The sequence below is a fragment of the Pagrus major genome, chromosome 13 (assembly GCF_040436345.1).
Source record: "Pagrus major chromosome 13, Pma_NU_1.0".
Lineage (NCBI taxonomy): Eukaryota > Metazoa > Chordata > Actinopteri > Spariformes > Sparidae > Pagrus > Pagrus major.
The window spans coordinates 16,330,979-16,353,554 of NC_133227.1; the positions used below are offsets into that span (position 1 = coordinate 16,330,979).

Here is a 22,576-nt window from a genome sequence, read left to right on the forward strand (position 1 = left end):
ATACTAGTATATAGTATAAGTACATTTTGTTGATAATACTGTGATATTGTCGTGGATTATTTTTACATTGTTGCATTGGTACCTTATTAAAAGGATTTGAGTACCTCTTCCACCACTGCATCTCTGGGGTGATCAGTAATGGAGTTGGAGGTCTTATACAATTCAGAGAAGATCATGAACACTGTTGATTTCTGTCATTTGTTGTTGTTTTTTTCAGCAGTTTGAAGACAATGTGGCTCGCCCTTCTTACGTTTCAACTTGCCAAACTCCTTCTTGCCCAAGGTCAAAATGCCTGCCTGGGACACTCCACATTCAGAAGTCCAGGTCAGTGAAACTATCAGTGCTCACTCTCTTCCTTTTCATCCACCTGCTGCTTTAAATTCCCCTCCTCCCACCACTCTTCTTCCTTTCAACACTCTTTCCCCTGCAACCCAGTTAGCACCTTCACAATTGCAACCTAGCTCTCTGAGGAAAGTGTCTTTATCACTGAGGTTTGTTATGGTTTGGTGTTGACAAAGCTTAACAGTAGAGGGTTAAAGAAGCTAACTTAAGGTATTATTTTCCTGCAGGTGGATTCCTCAAACAAAAAAACACAAAGTGGTTGGAAATGTAACTAATACTCTAACTGCATGCTACTGCAGCTGGATGTTTTCTCACTGTTTTGCATAACTGAAGTTATAATGTGAAGATAGAAATCACAGCAAGATGGGACAACCTTCAACCCAAAGAAATGTAGATGTTTTGAGTTAATTTTAATGTCATGAAGTTTATCTGAAAATATATAAACATTTCAACTTTTTTAACACATATTCGTATTAAATGGTACACATAAAGCAGGTGATAAACAGAACAAATGTCATTAAAGGGATACTCCAGGGATATAGTATTTTAAGCGGTGGAGCTATGTTGCTATAGCTATAAAATATTATGTGCATGTTTTTCAAAATGATGATCAAATCCTGGGAAACATTAATGTGCTTCTGGCATCTAATGTAGGATCCATCTGATAATTAACACTCATGTTATAGCAGTACCTAGAACAGCTTTTGTGTCTAATCATATCATAATCAGCTGAGGTAATGACTGTTACTATAAGTAATAGTACACTACCACCAAAACAAAGCATTTAAAATGTGGGAGAACACAGCTCCTTTTACATTGTAGATGCTGTGTAATTTGCACTCCTCAACCTAAAGTAAATCTAATTGAACTATTACAGAGGAGCAATAGAAAGCATCCTGACTGGATAATTAAAACCCCACAGGTCGTCATTGGCATCTGTCTACCAAGCATCAGTGATGTCAGTGAGATGATTTGCCCACGCAGAGCCCAAAGGATACTAAAAAACAAAACCACAACACATGTATTGACAACATCCGCCGCAGCAACAGAAGTACTGTATCTGCTGCCTAGCACTAGACTACAGAACAGCTTCCTTCCCCGGGCTGTGAGACTGCCAAACACACCCTCTGTCTTCTGAGAAGCATACATGGACAACTGTACAAGGATAAATAATAATAACCTTGTACCTTGTGACCTGTAAAGCAACCATGTCTTTTATAAAGTTGCAAAGTCATAAAGTGTGTTGGTTGGTTCCTGGTTGAAGTGTTTGGCCCATCAATACTCTCATTTCATATCTTTGGTAGAAACAGGACTCTCCTGGATGATGCAACAGTCTTATAGAATTAGTTATGACAATCAGTTCAACTTATTTTGTTTTGAAAAATAATGTTTGATTTTGGCAGACTGGTCTAAATACTACAATAACCATGAGCCTCTGCAGCTGTTGCTATGGAGGATGCCAGTCAAAAACGTGAATCAAGCGATAATTAAATCAAAACTTTTTTGCTGAATTAAACCCACCACTAAATTTGAGTCAGATTCCAAAATCAAATGAATATAAACTGCAGATTCTATTGCCAGCTTTTCATAAAAAGTGTAGTCTTTAGTTTCAAAGAACCTGATATTTTCTAACACACTCTTTTGTAGTAATCGTTAGTCACATCAGTCACAAAACATTGTCTATGAGATCAGTTACTTTTACTTCCAAAAATTGATCCTCCTTCATAACTCAGTAAGCCCACTTCTCTCACCTCAACTCCTCACCTCCAGTTTGTAATGGCTTTTTGTTCAAAATATGTCTTGTGCCCGATCCAATTTTTTTCTTCTTTTTTTTACTCAGATTTTAGCTCTTTCTGAGCACTTTAAGACATCATATAAGTGTTTTTAGTTTTGGAGTAATCTGTCCCTCAGCAGCAGTCATGAAAATTCTAAAATGTGACTCTGGTCTCATCCTCACTCTGTTTAGCTCCTTCAGACATTGAGGTGCACTGTGGATCTCAGACAGTGGACCTGGAGATCCTCCTGTGTCCCATCTATTTCAATGGATACAACGAGTCACTGCTGGCCCTCAACTCAGAGCACTCCAAACACCAGTGTAAAGGGACTACTGACTGGATGGCGGACCCGCCTGTTGTTAAATTCAATTTCTCCATCACAGAGGAGGCAATCTCTACCTGCTCCAACCTGCTGACAGTAGGTCATCTGAACTTAAAAACTAATCAATCGATTAAAAATATTTAATTTAATTTAATTCAAGTTCTTAATACTGTGATCAACATGAGAGTGGACAAATCTGTTTGCTTTATGCAAATGTTTGTTTGTTATTATTGCAACAATCCAAAACAATGACAAATACTGTCCAGAATATTCTCCAGAATAACCTCAAAGGTACTGCATGCTCCAAAAAATATGCTGAAATCAAAACATGGCAAACTCAAGCCCAACAAGCAACAACAGATGGGCATGCTGACCTGAATGTAACATTCCTTAGTAATATTAACACAATGTAGTGTCCAACTTTACACTTGTAAAGGTTAACTAAGCAATGTTCAACATTGACAGTAAATGCAAAAAAAACTTTTCTTTATCCATTTCTGCTCAAGGAGGTTTGTTTCTGCTGCCATCCACAACGTTACTGCTGTGTCACTTCCTGATTTCTCAAACTATGTGGCAGGCCAATTAACGCACACACATAACGTGTGTGTGCGTTAATCGCATGTCAAAAGAATTAACGACGTTAAGAGGAATTTGTGTTAACACGTTACTATCATGTTAACTTTGACAGCCCTATTAAAGACACCCGGGAGATGCCACTAACATAACAGATTCTTCCACAAAAAATCTTTTCCTCAAAGGTCACTCAGGAGGCAGGAACTGGACAGTTTGCAGATTACTCCAACGTCCAGCACGTCACCATCTCAGGCATGGTGTGCTCTGAGGATCCCACCACAGGAGCCATCACCTATCACCAAGAGGTTATGTACAGGTTCTCCTGCCGTTACCCACTGCAGTACCTGGTCAACAATACTCAGATGAGCGTGTAAGTGTCATTCATGGTTTAAAAGTGTATACTTAATTACTATTCTCAGTTTTTCTGTTCTCCCCATGGTATGCTCCAAAACTGTGCTCTTGCATTGCTAAGATACATTTGGTTTGGTCCTTTGTTTGTTGGTGAAATTGTATTTCTTTCTCTATTTACATTTCAATACAGTATGCAAGAGTTTATATGTCTGTGTGCACTGTATTTCAATTTTCATTTGACGTTCCCTCTGTGGGCAACAGCTAACGTTCTAGGGGTTGGCTTGATGTCAACATTTTTTTCTTATCAACATCATGCATCATGTTTTTCCTGTCATATTCTTCAGTGTCACACTTGTCATATTTCAATATTTTTTGTTTGTTTGTTAGTTTTAAAGAAAGCATCAAGTTACCATATTTGGTTCTCTCTCATGTAGCCAGTGTCGTCAGAGGTGTCTGTTACTCTTGTGAATAGTTTTAGAAGGGCTTGAATCTCACCTTGCTGTGTTGTTCCCTCATGTATCAGATAAAAGATGACCTGTTTCTTGATGACTTGGGTTTTTCCCGTTACGAGTGTTCGTACATTTACTGAATGAATATTTTGTCTCTCCAACAGGTCCGGTGTCAGCCTGGCAGTCAGAGACAATAATGGCAGTTTTATCAGCACACTGAGCATGCGGCTGTACTCGGTATGAAAGGGGGGGGGGGTTCAAATCACTGGAGAAAGGATGCAAAAATGCAGCTTAATCAAACCAGCACAATATATCCCACTTATTAACAGCAATGAAATAACTCTAATATGCAACAAAAAATATTATACTGTATACACTAGGATGGTACATTTGTGCTTCCAAGTTTCCCCTAAGCCATTCACTGACCTTCTTTTTTAAATGTTGGTGGTTATTGTTTAAATGTGTAAAGGATACACATTCCACGTCCTGGTACCACAGAAGCAAGCGCTCAGTTTGAGAGAGTACACCTACTCTCGTGAATTCTCCCACCCCTACAAAGGTGGTCTGGTCTTTGAGATACTCACAGCTCTGTTTTAAATGTATTGTAGTCTCCAAGGCACAGAAAAACAAGGAACTATTATTTACATCGAAAAGGTCATCATCTGAATATTGCCCAGAGACAAATGGCCTTTTTTTATGAATTATATTTTGACATGTCACAGTGGGAATTTACATGTATAACCTTAATGATGCATGCCAGAATTCCATTTAGCTGCTTTAGTTTCAGGGTCCTGATATTGTGTGTGCTGGCTGGTTGTCACGCTGTCATGACCTATTGGGACATTAGGGAGCCATTGTTACTGTTATTAGTAGCACCTGTGCTTTTCCTACTCTGACAGGTCAAAATGTTTGACCAGAAAAAGGCCAATGAATATCTAATCTTCATTAGATGTTGGGTTTTTTTCAGTCAAAATGGCTTCTTTAGTGGATTTTGTCAGGAATATATTTTGAATCTGAAGACGTCAGCAATTACTTGATCAAAGGAATGGTTCAAAATGTTAGGACTTTCTTGCTGAGAGTTACTTGAGAGATGGATACCATCCATCCTGTCTTCAAGCTGAATATGAAGCTGGAGTAAGCTTATTTTAGATTAAAGACTTGCTAGCCTGACTCTGTCCGAAGGTAACAAAATCCACCTGCCAGCAGATTTGAAGCTCACTTATTAACACATTCTATCTCATTTGTTTAATCTGTACAAACCTCAAGGTGTAAAAAGAACAACTCAGTTGTGGTTTAACAGGGAGTGATGTGCTGAACTATTTCTTGGAGAGCATAGTTACTTGCTTGTGTCTTTGGAATCTTCTCATTGAGCTCCTGGTATGAAAATGAATGAGCATATTTTCAAATACATCAAACAATCTTTCAGGCCAGAAATGCTATTTTGTTCTCAGAAATTACTTTCTCTGTTAGTATAATATGAATTTTCAGCAATTTTTAGCTAACCCTGCCATTAGCGATAATTTCAGCCATGAAATGATCATAAAAATCACTGCTTTGAAATTGTCTTTATTTTGTAATTCAGTAATTAGTAATTATTCAATAAAGAAACTAGGCTGAGATTCTTTCAATGAGTCTTCATTTCAATATGAGTATTAAACTAAACATTCTTTCTCTTTCTGAAAGGATAATGATTACTCCACCGCAATGCAGATCCCAGCAGGAGGCCTGGAGCTAAAGACAAGGATCTTTGTAGAAGTGAAGGCATCCAACCTCACTAACAGGTACTCCACCAAGTTTTAGCACTACAAGTATAAAAACCATATGATTTTTAAATTTTTTTAAATTTTTCAATATATAACACTTGTCTCACTTCGTCCTTTGCAGCTGTAATAATTACAACAGCCACTAGAGGTTATCACTTAACAAACATAGCCTACCTACTGTATATGTTTGTTCTCATTTTTCTGATGAGGATGGGCTCAGGCATACCTAATCAAAATTCTAAACAGGTACAAAACCCCATCTGTGCCAATAAACGTAGCAAAGATTATTCAGTCACTACATTTATTTGAAAACTGTAGTTACTATTTACTTTGTAGATTACATGCTGCATCAGAGCCAAAGTAATGCATTTTTAAATGCATTTAAATGACTTTATTTTATCTGCAATTGTAAAAAAAAACAACAACAACACTGGTATATGAAATGATCACCCAAACCAATAATCAGTCAAACCATAGTATACAGTCTGTACTGAACACACAAGTAAATATATGTATAATTTACTTTTACTTATACTTTGGATACTTAAAGGAATAGTTCACTCTAAAATGATATTCAGTCATTATCGACTCACCCTCATGCTGATGTCCAGTGTAGTTTCTTGTTCCTCAAAGTACAGCTGGAAACCCGCGGGGGTACCCTCCTGCAGCAATAATCCATATAACAGGCGTAAATGTGCCCGAGACGAAAAGGTCCATAAAACTACACAAAAACTTTGTAATATTCCTCCATACTGTCCGTCCGCTGCAATCCAAGTGTCCTGAAGTGGTGACATCCAGAGTTTACTCGAAACTACGTCATTTAGTAAATTTTTCTAGCCTAAACAGTCACTATACTATATCTGCCTGGAGGCACGCTCCCGCGTGCACGCGAGTCTTTCTCACAGCTGATTGCACTACAGAAGCCGCGCCGGACAAGATGAACGAGACTCGCGATAGATACACACCGGTATTTACATCCTGCTGTGAGTTTCAAAGTTTCTAATCACTAGTGCAGGCAGATCCCTCTTGTGTTTGTGTGTCGCTCGGCCGCTCACAGCAGGATCTAAATACCGGTGTGTATCTATTGCGAGTTCTGTTGATCTTGTCCGGCGCAGCTTCTTTAATGCATGCGGGTGTGAGGGAGACTTGTATGCACGTGGGAGCGTGCCTCCAGGCAGATATAGCATAGTGACTGTTTAGGCTGTAAAAATGTACTAAATGACGTCGTTTTGAGTAAACTCTGGATGTCGCCACTTCAGGACACTTGGATTGCAGCAAACGAGCAGTATGGAGGAATATTACAAAGTTTTTGTGTAGTTTTATGGACCTTTTCATCTCGGGCACCATTTACGCCCGTTATATGGATTTTTGTTACAGGAGGGTACCCCCGTGGGTCTCCAGCTGCACTTTGAGGAATAAGAAACTACACCAGACTTCTCATCAGCATGAGGGTGAGTCGATAATGACTGAATTTCATTTTAGAGTGAACTGTTTCTTTAAGTATATTTATTGACAGAAAATTACTTTCAGGTACATTCATACTTGAAGTACTTCACTTTACCTGAAGGTACTTTTACTCTAGTACTATTCGTATAGGTGACTTTCACTTTTACCAAAGTAATTTTATAACATGATATCTTTACTTTTACTTGAGTATGACTTTTGGGTACTTTTTACAACACTGATATATAAAAAAAACTCCTTCTTGCAGATTCAATGTACTCCTGGACCGATGTTACGCAACAGCCTCCCCTTTTCCCATCAACACCACATTTCATGATCTCTTTGTTGGGTGAGTTATCAGCTTACAGTAACTAAAATTGAAACAACTTGACTCAGTTTTAGCTAAAAATACAAAGCTTTTTGACACAGAGATAATATGGATGCACTCAATAGCTTTAAACTGAGTATTCAGCCACATCTCATGGTCTTCAATGATGAATTGAGCTGGCTCAGGTGTTGATTCTTTATGATATTTTCATCCACAGGAATTGGATTTGAAGTTTAGGAAATAAAATGTAATAGGTCAACTACCATTACAGGTAGCTGCCCCGTTTGTCATTATCCAAACATGAAGTTCCCCGTGTAATTAGATTATGCATGATCAACTTTTAAAAGGAAGAGGGTCATGTTATCAAGTGGTAAAAGCGCCTGTGAACCAGGCCTATAAGTGTCCTGTCTCTTGGTCAGAATCTCTGAGCTGTTGTCAGACTAAAACCTGGTAGAATACTCTGACGAACAGGACAAAACAATCCCCATCTGTTTTCTTCAAGGTGTAACCGTGATGGCCAGACAGTAATGGGAATCAACGGACAGCAGCAGAAAGCTCGCTTCTCCTTTGAGGCTTTCCGCTTTGTCCAGTACACAGGATCAACTCTCTCCACCTACTATGTTCACTGTGCCACCAGACTCTGTGTGAACTCCTTCTGCCCCACCCTCACTCAGGTCAGAATCTGCCTCCAGTGGCAACACACATCATAAATGCAATCCTTTTGCCCAACATGCAATGCCACTGGGTCTTTGCACTGGATGTAAACAGTGAGGTGCACATCAATACATTCTGGACATAATTGCTTGGGATAACAATCTGTACAAATTATTTCATGCTATGAATATAGGGATACATTTTTATTGTACAGCGAGGAGCAATTTTGTGGAAAACTGTGATGGAAATTAGAAGAGTTCTTCATTTTTACTGCTACTTCTCAAATAAAAATGTAATTTTAACTAGTGGTAACACTTTATTTGTAATTGTAACTAGGGTGTTTTATTTTTTCTTGGAAACTGTCTTAACCAAAATGACATGACCCAATTCATATGCAGAACTGCACCACTGGCTCAAGAAGACGCCGCAGCATCAACAACAACCAAGACACCACAGTGAGCGACATAGCCACCATCAGCTCAGGTCCCATCATTACTCGCCAAGATAACGGTGAGAACGTGATTAGTCTTTATAGGTTGACATTTCAGAATTCTGAGATACTCAAGTAATGAAGACAACATTTTTATACACTGCTCAAAAAAATTAAGTCATAGTTTAACACCAAGTCAGTTAAACTTCAGGGATATCAATCTGTCCATTTAGGAAGCACAAGTGATTGTGAATCAATCATCTGCTTTGGTGCAAATGAAAGTGACAACAGGTGAAATGGAGAGACAAAGCAGGACAACCCCCAAAAAGGGAATGGTTTTGGATGTGGTGGCCACAGACAATTGCTCTCTCCTGATCCTTCCTGACTGATTCTTCTGTGGTTCTGTGTTCTGCTAGAGTCCTTGTCACTACTGGTAGCATGAGGCGGTAGCTGCAGCCCAATCAGGTTGCACAGGTAGTCCAGTTCCTCCAGGATGGCACATCCATACATGCGGTCGCAAAATGGTTTGTTGTCTCTCCCAGCACAGTCTCAAGAGCATGGAGGGGATACCAGGAGACCGGCCGTTATACAAGGAGAGCTGGACAGGGCCATAGTAGGGCATCAACCCAGCAGTAGGACCAGTATCTGCTCCTTTGTGCAAGGAGAAGCAGGAGGAACACTGCCAGAGCCTTACAAAATGACCTCTAGCAGGCTACTGGTGTGCGTGTTTCTGACCAAACTATCGGAAACAGACTCCATGTGGGTGCCACCAGAATTGGCAGGTCCTCCATTGGCGCCCCGTTCTCTTCACATATGAGAGTAGGTTCACACTGACCACAGGTTCACACTGACAGACGTGAACGAGTCTGGAGACGCCATGCTGTATGTTATGCTGCCTGTAACATCATCCAGCATGACCGGTTTGGCGGTAGGTCAGTGATGGTCTGGGGAGGCATATCCTTGGAGGGTCGCACAGACCTCCATGTCATAGCCAACGGTACCCTGACTGCTGTTAGGTACTGTGATGAAATCCTCAGAGTTATTGTCAGACCTTACACTGCTGCAGTGGACCCAGGGTTCCTCCTAGTGCAGGACAATGCCCGGCCTCATTTGGCCATAGTGTGTAGGCAGCTCCTGGATGACGAAGGCATTGATGCCATTGACTGGCCCTCCCATTCCCCTGACTTAAATCCATTTAAGCACCTATGGGACATTATGTAGCGGTGCATCTGACACCGCCAAATACAGTCACAGGTGCTCACTGATGCCCTGATCCAGGTCTGGGAGGAGATCCCCCAGGACACCATTCACTCATCAAGATCTGATGTGTGATTAAAGTGTTCCCTTAATTTGTTTTAGCAGTGTATTTGCTGAGTATGCTGGGTTTCTCTTGCTCTCTCACATGGTAACTGATGGCATCTAGAGGTATGCATATACTGCCAACATGAGTTAATTCCCTGTATTCCTCTATTTTTTGAACAAAACAGATGACAAGAATATGGGACAACAATGTAAAAGTTACTAAGGCTCCCAGCGAATAATAGGTGAAGCATGTGTGAAACTGTCCAAAGTGAAGGGTCGGAAAAAGAATACTTACCTGGTACATGGAAACAAAATGTATTGACTATAATTTCTGTTATAAAGAAATGAGGTACACATACAGTATGGGATATCATGCCCCTGTTGATCGTGAAAATGTCTATTCACATTTTCAGGCAGATGACCCGCTGTGTCATCTGTGAGGCCCTGACTGCACATTTATACTTCAATCATTCCGGTTAGCTCTCAGGTCACAATAGCTGCTGCTCTCAAGTTGCACAGCAAGGCAACCAAGTGTTAAATGTCGTGTCGTACTAGCCAGAACATGACTTTTCAGAACTGGACCAAAATGTCTCAGAGCTAAGAATGTCACTGGCAGCTCCACGTACAGTACCAGTCAAAAGTTTGGACACACCTTCTCATTCAGTGTTTTTTCTTTATTTGGATTATTTTCTACATTGTAAATTAATACTAAAGACATCAAAATATGAAGGAACACATATGGAATTATGTAGTAAACAAAAAAGTGTTAAACAAACCAGAATATGTTTTATATTTTATATTTTTCAAAGTAGCCACCTTTTGCTTTGATAACAGCTTTGCACACTCTGCGGTCCAACTGATCCCAAATCATCTCAATTGGTATTAGGTCGGGTGATTGTGGAGGCCAGGTCATCTGACGCAGCACTCCTTCACTCTCCTTCTTGGTCAGATAGCCATTACAAAGCCTGGAGGTGTGTTTGGGGTCGTTGTCCTGTTGAAAAACAAATGATGGTCCCACTAAGTGCAAACCAGATGGGATGGCATGTTGCTGCAGAATGCTGTGGTAGCCATGCTGGTTAACTGCGCCTTGAATTTTGAATAAATCAGCAACAGTGTCATCACCTCCTCCTCCATGCTTCACGGTGGGAACCACACATGTAGAAACCATCCGCTCACCTTTTCTGCGTCTCACAAAGACATGGTGGGTGGAACCAAAAATCTCAAATTTGGACACATCAGACCAAAGTACAGATTTCCACTGTTCTAATGTCCATTCCTTGAGTTTCTTGGCCCAAACACCTCTCTTCTTCTTCTTGTTTTTCCTCAGTAGTGGCTTCTTTGCAGCAATTCAACCATGAAGGCCTGATTCACGCAGTCTCCTCTGAACAGTTGATGATGAGATGTGTCTGCTACTTGAACTCTGTGAAGAATTTATGTGGGCTCTAATCTGAGGTGCTGTTAATTTGTGGTCTCTGAGGCTGGTAACTCGAATGAATTTATCCTCTGCAGCGGAGGTAACTCTTGGTCTTCCTTTCCTGGGGCGGTCCTCATGAGAGACAGTTTCATCATGTGTTTGATGGTTTTTGCAACTGCACGTGAGGATACATTCAAAGTTCTTGAAATTTTCTGGATTGACTGACCTTCATGTCTTAAAGTAATGATGGGCTGTCGTTTCTCTTTACTTAGCTGAGTGGTTCTTGCCATAATATGGATTAGAACAGTAGTCAAATAGGGCTATTCACTGTATAGAACCGTGTACCAGCTCTACCTCTGCGCAACACTTTGAAGAATATAAAATATAAAACATATTCCGGTTTGTTTAACACTTTTTTGTTTACTACATAATTCGATATGTGTTCTTTCTTAGTTTGGATGTCTTCATGTTGATCTACAATGTAGAAAATAATAAAAATAAAGAGAAAGCATTGAATGAGAAGGTGTGTCCAAACTTTTGACTGGTAGTGTAGTTGATGTTAAGGTTACATTGTGCAGACGTCCAGACCCCTCCAGCCATCATACAGAGCCCCCACATCTGTTTACACCAACTAGAGAAAAGACACTCTTCCGATAGGGAAGCCTGGCTTAGCAAACCAGGGTCCCTTCAAGGGAGGGAGTGCAACAGAACTAGCACTGTGCCACTGGCTGCTTTCTGCTTAAGGTGCAGGGAGTGAGTGACAGGCCGAATGGCAGCACCTGGTATCTGAAGGCTGTGCCCTCAAATGCAAACCTCAGAAACAACCTGTGTTTCACATGTATTGCTACATGAAACTAAGCATCTATGAGATTGATTGTTGTCAACAAATCCCCCATAGCTGCTGGAGTGTTAACATTTTGAATTCATATATATTTAGGAATTTGTTTAGCAATCACGGATGTAGAATAGGCTGGACCAACTTCTGTACACCTCTGAAGCAGGAATAACTTGGACTGATGTCACAAGCTTTATAAAAGAGCTTATTTGAAAAAGTAGTAGTCAGTAACATAATGCAAGTATCACAATATGAAAGTAATGCAACTTGATTACTTTCATTTACTTTTGGATTACTTCAATACCAAACATATGCAAATAAAGACTAGTGAAGAGAAGTATCAATAAGATCATTTTCAATTCATATTAATAACAAATATGTATTCTGTAAAAATACAAATCTGTGTATTTGGTAGACCAGTGCGATGTTGTGTGGGACTCATGAAGTGTTGTAATGTGTGCACATGTGCATGTTTACAGACTTACATACCATTCTTTATTTCAAAATTGGAATCCTGTAAGTAATCCTCTTTTTTACTGAATGTATCTGAAATCTACTTACATCTTTTTTTCTGTAACTTGACTGGAATACAGATACCTTTTTTTGTATCCTGCGAAGGTAATCATGTTACATGTATTCCATTACTCCCCAAGCCTGCCACTCGCACAACATAGGTCTTCATGCACAAATTCAGCTGCAAGCTAAAAACAAAGCATAGAAGGAGGCAAAAAATGGCACAGGTGTGTACAGAACTAAGTAGCAAGCATTGTGCATGTTTAAAAAGCACCGAGTGCTGCAGTAACTCTACCCTCGTAACTTGAGTTCTGCTTGCAGGACTCAACCTGACTTTTGACAATCTGGTGAGGAAACCACTGGTAGTACAGGCCCTCATATGATTGGTCCTATTCAATGCAATCACACCCACATGGACCTCCTGATTGACAGATTCTGTTATCTGTCTATTTGCAGACAGCTTGGTCAGGAAACACAGTAAAATACATAAATGTTATACATATATAGCTTTCATCATGCTCATCAGTATAATACTGCTTTTTATGGTTTAATACTTGATATCTCTTTCCTTTCCAGGTGTTCAGCAGACTCAAATGAACAGCAGCGTGGTGGCTGTTTCTGTTGTGGCAGGCATTGTTGGGTCCATCTGCCTTACTCTGGTGGCTTTCATTGTGCACCATAGGTACAACTCTAAGATCAGTGTCAACAAGACAACTCTGTCCTGATTCTGTCCTGTTTCATCCACTCATACAGTTTACAAGACCAGGGGAGTATTGTAATAAATGAGTCAGAGCTCTGACCTTTGCATTAACTATTGATATTGTACAATACTAGTTTCTAAATAAGGCATAAGAGAGGGAAAATATCAGTAAGTTGTGTCTTTTAATCTATCAATACAACCTTAAAGGGACACTTGACCCCCAACTCAAATGTTTCTCCTGTAGTGCCAATATTGGTTTAGATTGTTTTGTTGTGAATTGCTGAGCTTTGGAGATATTATTTGTTGAGATGTCTGCTTTCTCTCCACTATGATGGAACTTGATGACACTCAGCTTGTGGTGCCATCAAAAATACATTTCATCCATCCATCCATCCATCCATTGTCTGTGACTGCTTATCCTTTTCAGGGTCACAGGGCGGCTGGAGCCGATCCCAGCTGACATTGGGCGGGCGGCAGGGTACACCCTGGATAAGTTGCCAGTTCATCACAGGGCTGACATATTAGGACAAACAACCATTCACGCTCAAAATCACACCTACGGACAATTTAGAGTAACCGATTAATTTGCATGTCTTTGGGTTGTGGGAGGAAGCCAGAGTAAACCTACGCAGACACAGGGAGACCATGCAAACTCTGCACAGAATGGCCCTGCCTCAGCTAGGTCTCAAACCAAGGACCTTCTTGCTGTGGGGCAACAGCACTAACCACTGTGCAAAATACACAGTTTTGAAAAACAGCAATGTCTCTTTCCAGAAATCATGTCCCAGTTACTCAAGATAATCCACAGACCTTGTTGTGAGCAGTTTCACAAAGGAACTATTTTCTTTTTACTTAACTACACATGGACGAGAGGCTCATGCTCTTGACAGTGAGCGATGTGAACATCAAGGCATCCTCCTCAGCTGTAAGGTAAGCTAGAAAATAGGAAAGAAAAAAAAGAAAGAAAGAAAATAGTTCCTACAAGAAACAAAGCAAAGGTCTGTGGATTATTTTGAGTAACTGGTTCATGATTAACCATTAATATGAAATTAATACTAATACTGTAGGCAAGCAGAATTGCCCCTCATATGAATTCCTGACCTGTTCTAACCCTGAAAACTCCTCACACCTCAGGCAAAGGGGACCTGACCTCTCACATCCTGATATGTTCTAATCCATACATTGATTTCTAAATCTAAAAACTTTTCCCACATAAGTCATACAGAAACAACAACACTGTACATGCACTCATAAAGCCTTGGAACTGAGGGCATTGATCATTTGTAACTTAAATTCAGGTTGGGTTTTTTTTGTTGTTTTTTTTATAATTCTATATCTATTGAAGGTTCAGAACTTTTTATATTTCTATTGATTATGAAGGCATTAAACAAAAACATATATGGTTATTATTTATGGTTTATAAGTGTTATGGTGCTTCTTTCTTTTTTTTCTTTAAGAATATGTCACAAAACTGATGTATAAAGCTATGGTACTGGACTTTTATATTGTTTTTTCAAATAAAAGTATGTTATTTTGTCTGCATGTTTCATACTTTTTGTACTAAGTGCGTACAGCTGCATTTGACATAATTATTTAAGAAAAACGTTTAAATTCCTTCAGTGCTTGTTGCTGTACAAGGAACTGAGGTTCTCTGTAAAGCAGAGCTGGCCCTTGGCATAGGCTGTATAGGTGAATGCTAAGGGTGCCGTCATCCACGGGGGGTGCCGCAAATGGGGGGAGAAAAAAAAAAACATTTTACCAGTGCTATTACTACTATTATTTCGAAATATTATATAAGCCCACAGCAACATAACTTCATAGCAAAGCCTTATTAAATAATAGAGAGGCCTTTTTTCTGGGTTCCTGGCTGGCTCGTTGCACTGTACCTGCCCTCTGTCTGTGAGGGTGGGGGGTGGGGTCGAGTAACAGTAACGTCAATGTGATGAAGTAAATGAAATTAATAGTTTAATGCATCGTAGTTACCGTTGTTGGAGCAGAGTGTTAAGTTGCTAGCTTACTTTGGACGATAGTAGCATTGTTTAATAATCAGTAAATAGCTGAGTCGGCGTAAGTTAATGTTACTCCCACCTTAATACTCCATACCTTAGCTTTCCCATATCATTCATAGGCTATATATATGTGTGTGTGTGTGTACATATATATATATATATATATATATATATATATATATATATATATATATACATATATACATATATACATACATATATATATGTATAGATAGATATAGATATATTAATTTCACTGCACTTTGCTGCTTTTTGCACTCTGGTTAGACTGAATTGCATTGCAAAGACGATTAAATTGAATGAATCTCATTGTTTTTTCATTATTAGTCTATATTAGTCTTATGTATAGCACACACCAAGCATCTGTTTTTTTTTATTAAAATGTAACATCCAGTGGTCACATATACTTCTCATCTCTCTTTAGATGCACTTTTAAAATATTTAATACATACATGCAGTTTCTGTGTGAGTGTATGAAAATTGATTGTGAAATTGACTGCGATGCAAGGGGGCGCCAGCTAAAATCTTGCCTAAGGACCAAATTTGTCAGGGCCGGCACCGCTGTAAAGCCTGGGGAAAGTCCTATTTTGTCAAGTGGATGTGTTTAGAAATCCATGATACACAGTCTGCTGTACATACATTAGCTGGGTGCCTGGTTCAGGGGTGCAGGTGACCTGCCCAGTTGTGAAAATTACCTATTCCCTAGTACTTAAGTGTAATTTTGACGTACTTTTAGATGTAATTTACTCATACTTATTAACCTACATTTGGTTAATGGACTTGCATTTCTATAGTGAGAAGCTTCAGAAGCTTTTACATTAAAAAAAAAAATCATAAGTTTATAAAATACTGTTAAGAAATAATCGATTCCAAAACTGATTCCAAACCTTTTCAGCTTATGACCCCCCTAAGCCCTGTCTACTTGTGGGCTATAGTCACATTTCAGAAGTCTGTTTGTTGTTAGAAGTCCACAGCCACATATGGATTTGAAATATATCAAAGTTTGTATCTTCACAGCTCCAGTTTTTAAAAAGGAGGTTTCTAAAGGCATCATGTCTGTAACAAAGTGTTTCTACATTACTGCAGTGGTAAAAAGTAACTACTCAAGCACTGTGCTTTTCTTGAATACTTGAAAACTTCCATTACATTCCACTTTATACTTAGTACATTTCAGATAATTTCATAAAAATGTTCCTTCAGCTGTAGTTATTGGCTATTTTTCAGATTAAGATTCTACATAAAAATAAACAATATAGTTGTAAAACTTATTGTGATCCCAGATGTCTGGGTTGTTACTATAGACTATATTCTGGAGAATATTCTGGACAGTATTTGTCATTGTATTGGATTGTTGCAATAATTATAAACATACATTTGCATAAAGCAAGTCCCCTTCCCCTTGTAGAACACGCCACAATACATGAAGGGGGATCCACCCCCACATGCACATAAGCCAGGGCAATTTGATCCACTATCCAATGGGCCAGATGCTGCTTTGAAATAGGCCTGCCCAATGTGGATCCTCCATATGACTCATCTGAAGTGTGAAATTACATTTTGCGGTCAACATAGAACCTGGAGGCCCCCACACTACACAAGTTGTGAAGTCTCTCAGCCTCTGCAGAAAGGTGTGGCAACTGTGTCAACTATATTGTTCAGGGGCCACATTTTCAGAAAGCTAAGGGCCGGGGGCCGGATATTTCCCTGAGCAATTATTCTTATTATGTATGTACACTTGACACAATGCACCACCACATTTTTAAAACTTTTATTTTGCTATATTGCAGAGCTAGTGCAATCATAGGTTAAAGAATAACATAAATAGGCTTTCTTTTTAGTAATTACATCAAGTACTTATTTTTCTTTGTAAAAATAAAAGCTGTGATATAGCCCCAAAAGTAAACACATATCTAAAACAAATGTATTCTACACCACATCGTGTCAGCCAATTGCTAAAATTGTTTAAGGCTGACATTTCTTACCTAGCTACATCACAAAAAAGAGTAACTGAACTTGTCAGTGTATTTGATGCTACACACTTAGTTACACGTCTACTCATACGGAGACAGGACAAAAAAGGAGCTTGTGTGGCAGAAAGTGAGCGAGGAAGTTGGACTACCTGGCATTTTCTTTGCCTTTGGTCTGAACGTACCATCAGAGTTTGGATTTTCTGCTGGCGAATTTATGAACCTGCCGGATAAATTTAATCAAAGCTGGGGTGTTTTGTTTTGAAGTGCCCGTGGCAGGTTATAATCCAACGGAGGTGCACTCATTGCAGAGCAAACACATTGGCTTGCCCTCAGCAGCTTAGATGTACAAATATTTCTCAGCCTAGTCACTGTTGAATTTCTGATTTTCGGCATCACCCTTCCTTAGCACGGACAGTGACAATGTGCCATATTGGTTTTCTGGATACTCCTGCTAGCTAGCTTCAATTCTGTGACAATAGCACAGTGCACAAAGGCGGTCTTTCGTCATCAACAATGCACATTTTTGATAGGCTTCTGATTATAGCACAGGACCATAGATCTTCTATATGACAGGAGTGTGTTGCTGGTTTGAGGATTTATTGGGGCAAAAATGCCAATCATTCAAAATATTTTTTTTTTCAAGTTTAAAATTTTATATAATTGTAAATAGAATTGATCAGCGGGCCAGACTGATTTAATCAGATCATTGGGCTGCCAGTTGAATAGGCTTGCCTTAGACTGGAAAGTGGGGTTTGGTAGAACACGGTCCATTCTGTCCCCTTCCACAAACCTGAGATGTGCAGCATCCACAGAAAGAGCACCCACCTCACTCACCTGCTTGGCTGAAGCAAAAGCCAATAGGAAAACAGTCTTCCAACAAAGAAGTTGATGGTCAAGACCGGACATCGGCTCAAATGGGGGCAGACAAAGGGCTCTTAGAACCACCTGGAGGTCCTTGGAGGGCAGCAGAGGCTTTCGGGATGGGTGACTCTGCCTCATCCATATTTGAAATTGTGCAGCCAGGGGATGTGCTCCTGGAGCCATCGCACTTCTCATGAACAGCAGAAACTGTTGCAAGGTAACCCCTGGTAGTTGATTCTGCCAAACCCAGGGCAAAGAGGTGCTGGAGGAGGAAGAGAATTACAGAGATGTGACAAGCCAAGGGATCCTCCCCCTTAGCACGACATCAATTGCTAGACACCCTATACTTGACTTCTTCACTTTCCACTTGATTTCACTGTACTGCAGCCAAGTGGAGGGGGCCCACAAGGCCTGCAAGGTATCCACCACAGCCCCGTCTTGGCCAGGTGAGTGCAAACGCTGCTGCTCAAGAGCCATATGTGAAGTCTTTGGGTCTGGGGCTCCAAAGCCTGCCCTGCATCTGTAACAGCATATTGTGTCTGACTGGAAGACGCCACAGGTGGCCCTCCAGCATTTCGTGGAACTCTGCCATCCCTGGTCTCTGTGGCAAAAGGCTCAGGGCGTTCATCCCCAGTGGTCCTGACAGGCCGTGCATAGACGACCACAGAGGACAGTGAGCGTTTCACAAAGGTATATCTGGCCCACTATCTGGGTACAACCAACACGTGCCAGGATGGGGACCTGCCCATGACAGCAGATCTGCTCTGCATTCGGGGGCTCCGGAAAATAGAATTTCCTAAGGACCATACCCTTGGACTGAGCCCACAAAAGCATGTAACTGACTTTTGCATGCAGGGAATGTGACCTCAACTCACCCATGGTTGAGGTCTCCATCCCAGACAGCACAGCAGGTCACAGGTCCCTCCCCAGACTAAGTGGGAGGACGTGGTTTAGGGCTTTAAGTTTTAAGTAAACTGCCTCCATCTCAAGGAGTTTAACATGCCAACCTGCTATGCAGGACACAAGTGACCCTGAACATACCTGCCCTCCTAGACTGTGCCCTAGCCTGACTGGGAGGCATCAGTTGTTATGGCAACCCTGCAGCCCCCCTGGCTCAGGGAAACACCCTCTCAGACATCATGTAACCGCCTCCACCATGTGAGGGCCCTGAGGCCTCCCTGGGACAAGGTAAGTGTTTTCAACCTTCCCTTGGCAGGCAGACCTTTTGGTTGCAGCTGCAGCAAAGAGGCCCAACATCCTCTGGCACTGCATTACTGACACCGTCTTGTGTGAAATTTAGTCCATGATGCACTCCATGATTGCCCACCTTGAAACAGGCTGTCCATGGTGGTCAAGTCCAGAGTGAGCCCCAAATACTTGATTGACCTGGCTAGGACCAGGTGGCTCCTCTCTGCATTTAGATGCAACCCCAGGGAAATCTGTGTGGCCTTGTGCCAGGCTCTCTGATGGTACACACACCAGCCAGTCATCCAGATAGTTGAACACCTGAATGCCTTTCCTCTGCAGAGGAATAAGTGCAGTATCTATGCATTTGTGAACCTTCAGGTTGACAGAGACCTTGCAATTGAAAGCCCTCCCCCGGGTGGCGAACCAGAGGTTGTATTGCCCCTTCCCAAGAACGGCAGAACGACATTTGTCCTGTACTCTTGTCTCAAGAACTCCTCGAATGCAAGGGGGGTGGAACCTGAACTGCAGGCGGTACCCAAACTGCAGAGTACTGATCACCCATGTGTAAGAGGTGCACTGACACCAAACAGAGCCACATTTGGTGTGCCCCTGAGGGCGGGGGCAGAAAAGCTGGTGGCCCTGCACCTGCTGTGGGGGAAACCCCTGCCTTATGTTCCCTGAACTCCAAAATGAGCCCTGTTCCACAAAGTGAGGTTGCTGGAGACTGCCTGACTCTCTGGAGGTCCCTGACCCTCCACTGTTGGCCCAAACACCTCACCAGGAGGTCTATTGCGGCCTCCAAGACAGCAGCCTGGTCTGCATCTGCCAATCCAGACTGGCTCAGCCAAATATGCTGCTGGGCCATGGTCAACTGTGCCAAGGAATGCCTCTGGCTCCTAGGATCACTGTCCAGTGCAGAGGATCTTGGTGGAGAAGGTGGTGAAGGAAGCCTGGCAGCCACTGCCGAGAGAGCAGAGCCTCAACAGAAAAAGCACCAGACTCAAGGCGTCCTTACCCACATGAGAGTCAGTGCTAACCACATCATCTTGAGGCAGCAATGGATAAAGGCATATATGGAGGAACCTGGTTTTAGTGTGGTTTGTTGTATTTTTCTTTTTACTGTAACAAAGAGTCAGAATTTTGAGGTCAAATGAATTTTTTGATTTTTTGTTGTTGTTAATGGTTTTGTTTTATTGGAATTCTGAATGTAATTCCCAGAAATGTTGTGTTGAAACTTTGTGTAAAAAGGGAGGAATGTGGGAATTAAATAGTTTTGAATTCAGAAATCAATGTATGGTAGAGAACATATCAGGATGTGAGAAGAGGGGAGATTCCCCTTCACCTAAGTTGTGGGGGTTTGTTAGTATTAGAACAGGTTAGGAAGTCATGAGGGACAATTCTCTCTGCCTGAGGTGTTACAGGAAGGTAGATAGGATGACATTTACTGTCCTAATAAAACATCAAAGGGTCACTGTCCTGGGAAAGGCATGATCAACCCAAACATCAGGGGGTCATTGTTTGGGGAAGGAGTAATTACCAACTGTCATAAAAGTATGTGACCCCTACTCTGTTGTATTTAAGTCGGAAACATTTGGAAGACTGCAGAGAACACTGTGGGTCTTCTCTCCATGCAGCATCTATTTAAGAAGAGATCTGGTTCATCACGCTGGGATTGTAATTCTTCAGAGAATTAGCAACTCTCTACCTCAACAAGGAGAATTTCCCTTACACCTGGCCAAAAGCATATAGTTACAATGTTTTTTTCTTTATCATCTGACATTTGGTCATGTATTTAAGTGTGTGTAAAATTCAATGTATTTACTTTAAATATGTCATTCCTGGGCATACGGAACTACAGGGAAACCTCAACTTACAAAGTACAAATATAAAGCTGAGCAATACTAACTTAAAGCTAGCAATTTACCTCTCTGTTAGCCCCGTTTAAAGCCATGCCAGGGGTTGGGTACTGTACATCTACAGACAATCCGATCGCCAGACTAAATGTTGGCAATGTATGTTTCTGCAAAAACCATGGATATTTTGAAACTTTACATTCCTTTTAGTTGCAAGTTTTACATTGTATGTTGTGCTCATGGTCTGGTTGTGTTTGGGCAAAGCACTTGGTTAAGGTTAAGACTCAAAATACCTGTTTTGCTGCAACAAACACAGCTGGACATTATCCTGAAGTCTCTTTAAGAATATCCAGTGGTGTAATACGTACAAATGTTGAAACATAGTGTCAAACTGTGGTCTGTGGCTTGGCAACCTTGATGCCAAACCCCACCACTATCCCCTCAACCTCCTGATATAAAAGTCAGGTCATAAACATGTAATGTAAATATGATATGACGCATTTTGTAGAAATGTCAAGCCACAAACCAGTGGTTTGCAGAAACGTTAATTGCCAACATTTTTTTCTGGCGAGTGAAGAGCAGCATCTCGGGCAAGAGCAGTATCTAAGCACAAATGCTTGATCCTGGGTTGTGTGCTTCAAGGCACCAACACCAATGTATAATCTATTAACCATGTTGTTACATAAACAGAATTTATAAATTAAAAACAAAAAGAACAATTTTTATTAACAGTTTAAAAACACATTGTTTTCATCTCCCATTCCTGACTTTTGTCTTCATCAGTTCCCCCCTCCAAATAATCCCGAGTGCAGTGATGCAAACACAGAAGCACACAGCTGCCCCCCCAATCCCCATTTCAAGCAGAAAAATTGAGCCAACATCTGAGCAAGCATCACAGGCATGTTGAGGTAAAGAGCAGTGACAACACTAATACACCGCCTCTTCTATGATGTTTAGCAGCTTATGACACAAAATGATGGAGTTTGACCACTTTCACTAAAACGTCAGTCAGTCAGTAGAAAAAAATTATTCATGGGCCACTTTAGATCATCCAGCTGTATCAGAAGGATGAAGGGAAGCAGATACGTGGAGATGCAATATTGAAGTATCCCTATGTGACAGCTCAGTTTTATAACTAGTTCTCAGTCTGCACATACAAGAGCACCTGAGCACTCTATCACCAGCATGAATTTCTACATGATAGACCCAAGCATTTCTTTTTTAAGCTGTCAGGAGAGGTACTCAAGTTTCTATAAAGCCAGTAATTATAAAATAAAAAAAAATAATAAAAAAACTTCAAGGGGTGCATAATGTCTTTTTGTAATGTTTTCTGCAAATATAGCAGCAAATTTTATGGCCAATAAAATCTGGATTGGAGATTGGAGGACTCTCCATGGATAGCCTTGTCTTCGAGGGACTATAAACCTAACCATACCTTCTGCAAGGGCTGGGCAATATATCAGTATTATATCATTATCAT

At 40.8% G+C, this 22,576-nt stretch overlaps 1 protein-coding gene across 1 annotated transcript; it reads left to right on the forward strand.

Moving 5' to 3' along the window:
- The first annotated feature begins 230 nt into the window (after nucleotides 1-230).
- On the forward strand, nucleotides 231-13,219 carry LOC141007336 (zona pellucida-like domain-containing protein 1). The gene is made up of 9 exons (XM_073479692.1): nucleotides 231-324; nucleotides 2,309-2,535; nucleotides 3,198-3,382; nucleotides 3,977-4,049; nucleotides 5,496-5,593; nucleotides 7,287-7,367; nucleotides 7,849-8,020; nucleotides 8,399-8,510; nucleotides 13,071-13,219. The coding sequence occupies exons 1-9, from the start codon at nucleotides 231-233 to the stop codon at nucleotides 13,217-13,219; spliced, it is 1,191 nt and encodes a 396-aa protein (XP_073335793.1).
- The last annotated feature ends 9,357 nt before the right edge of the window (nucleotides 13,220-22,576 follow it).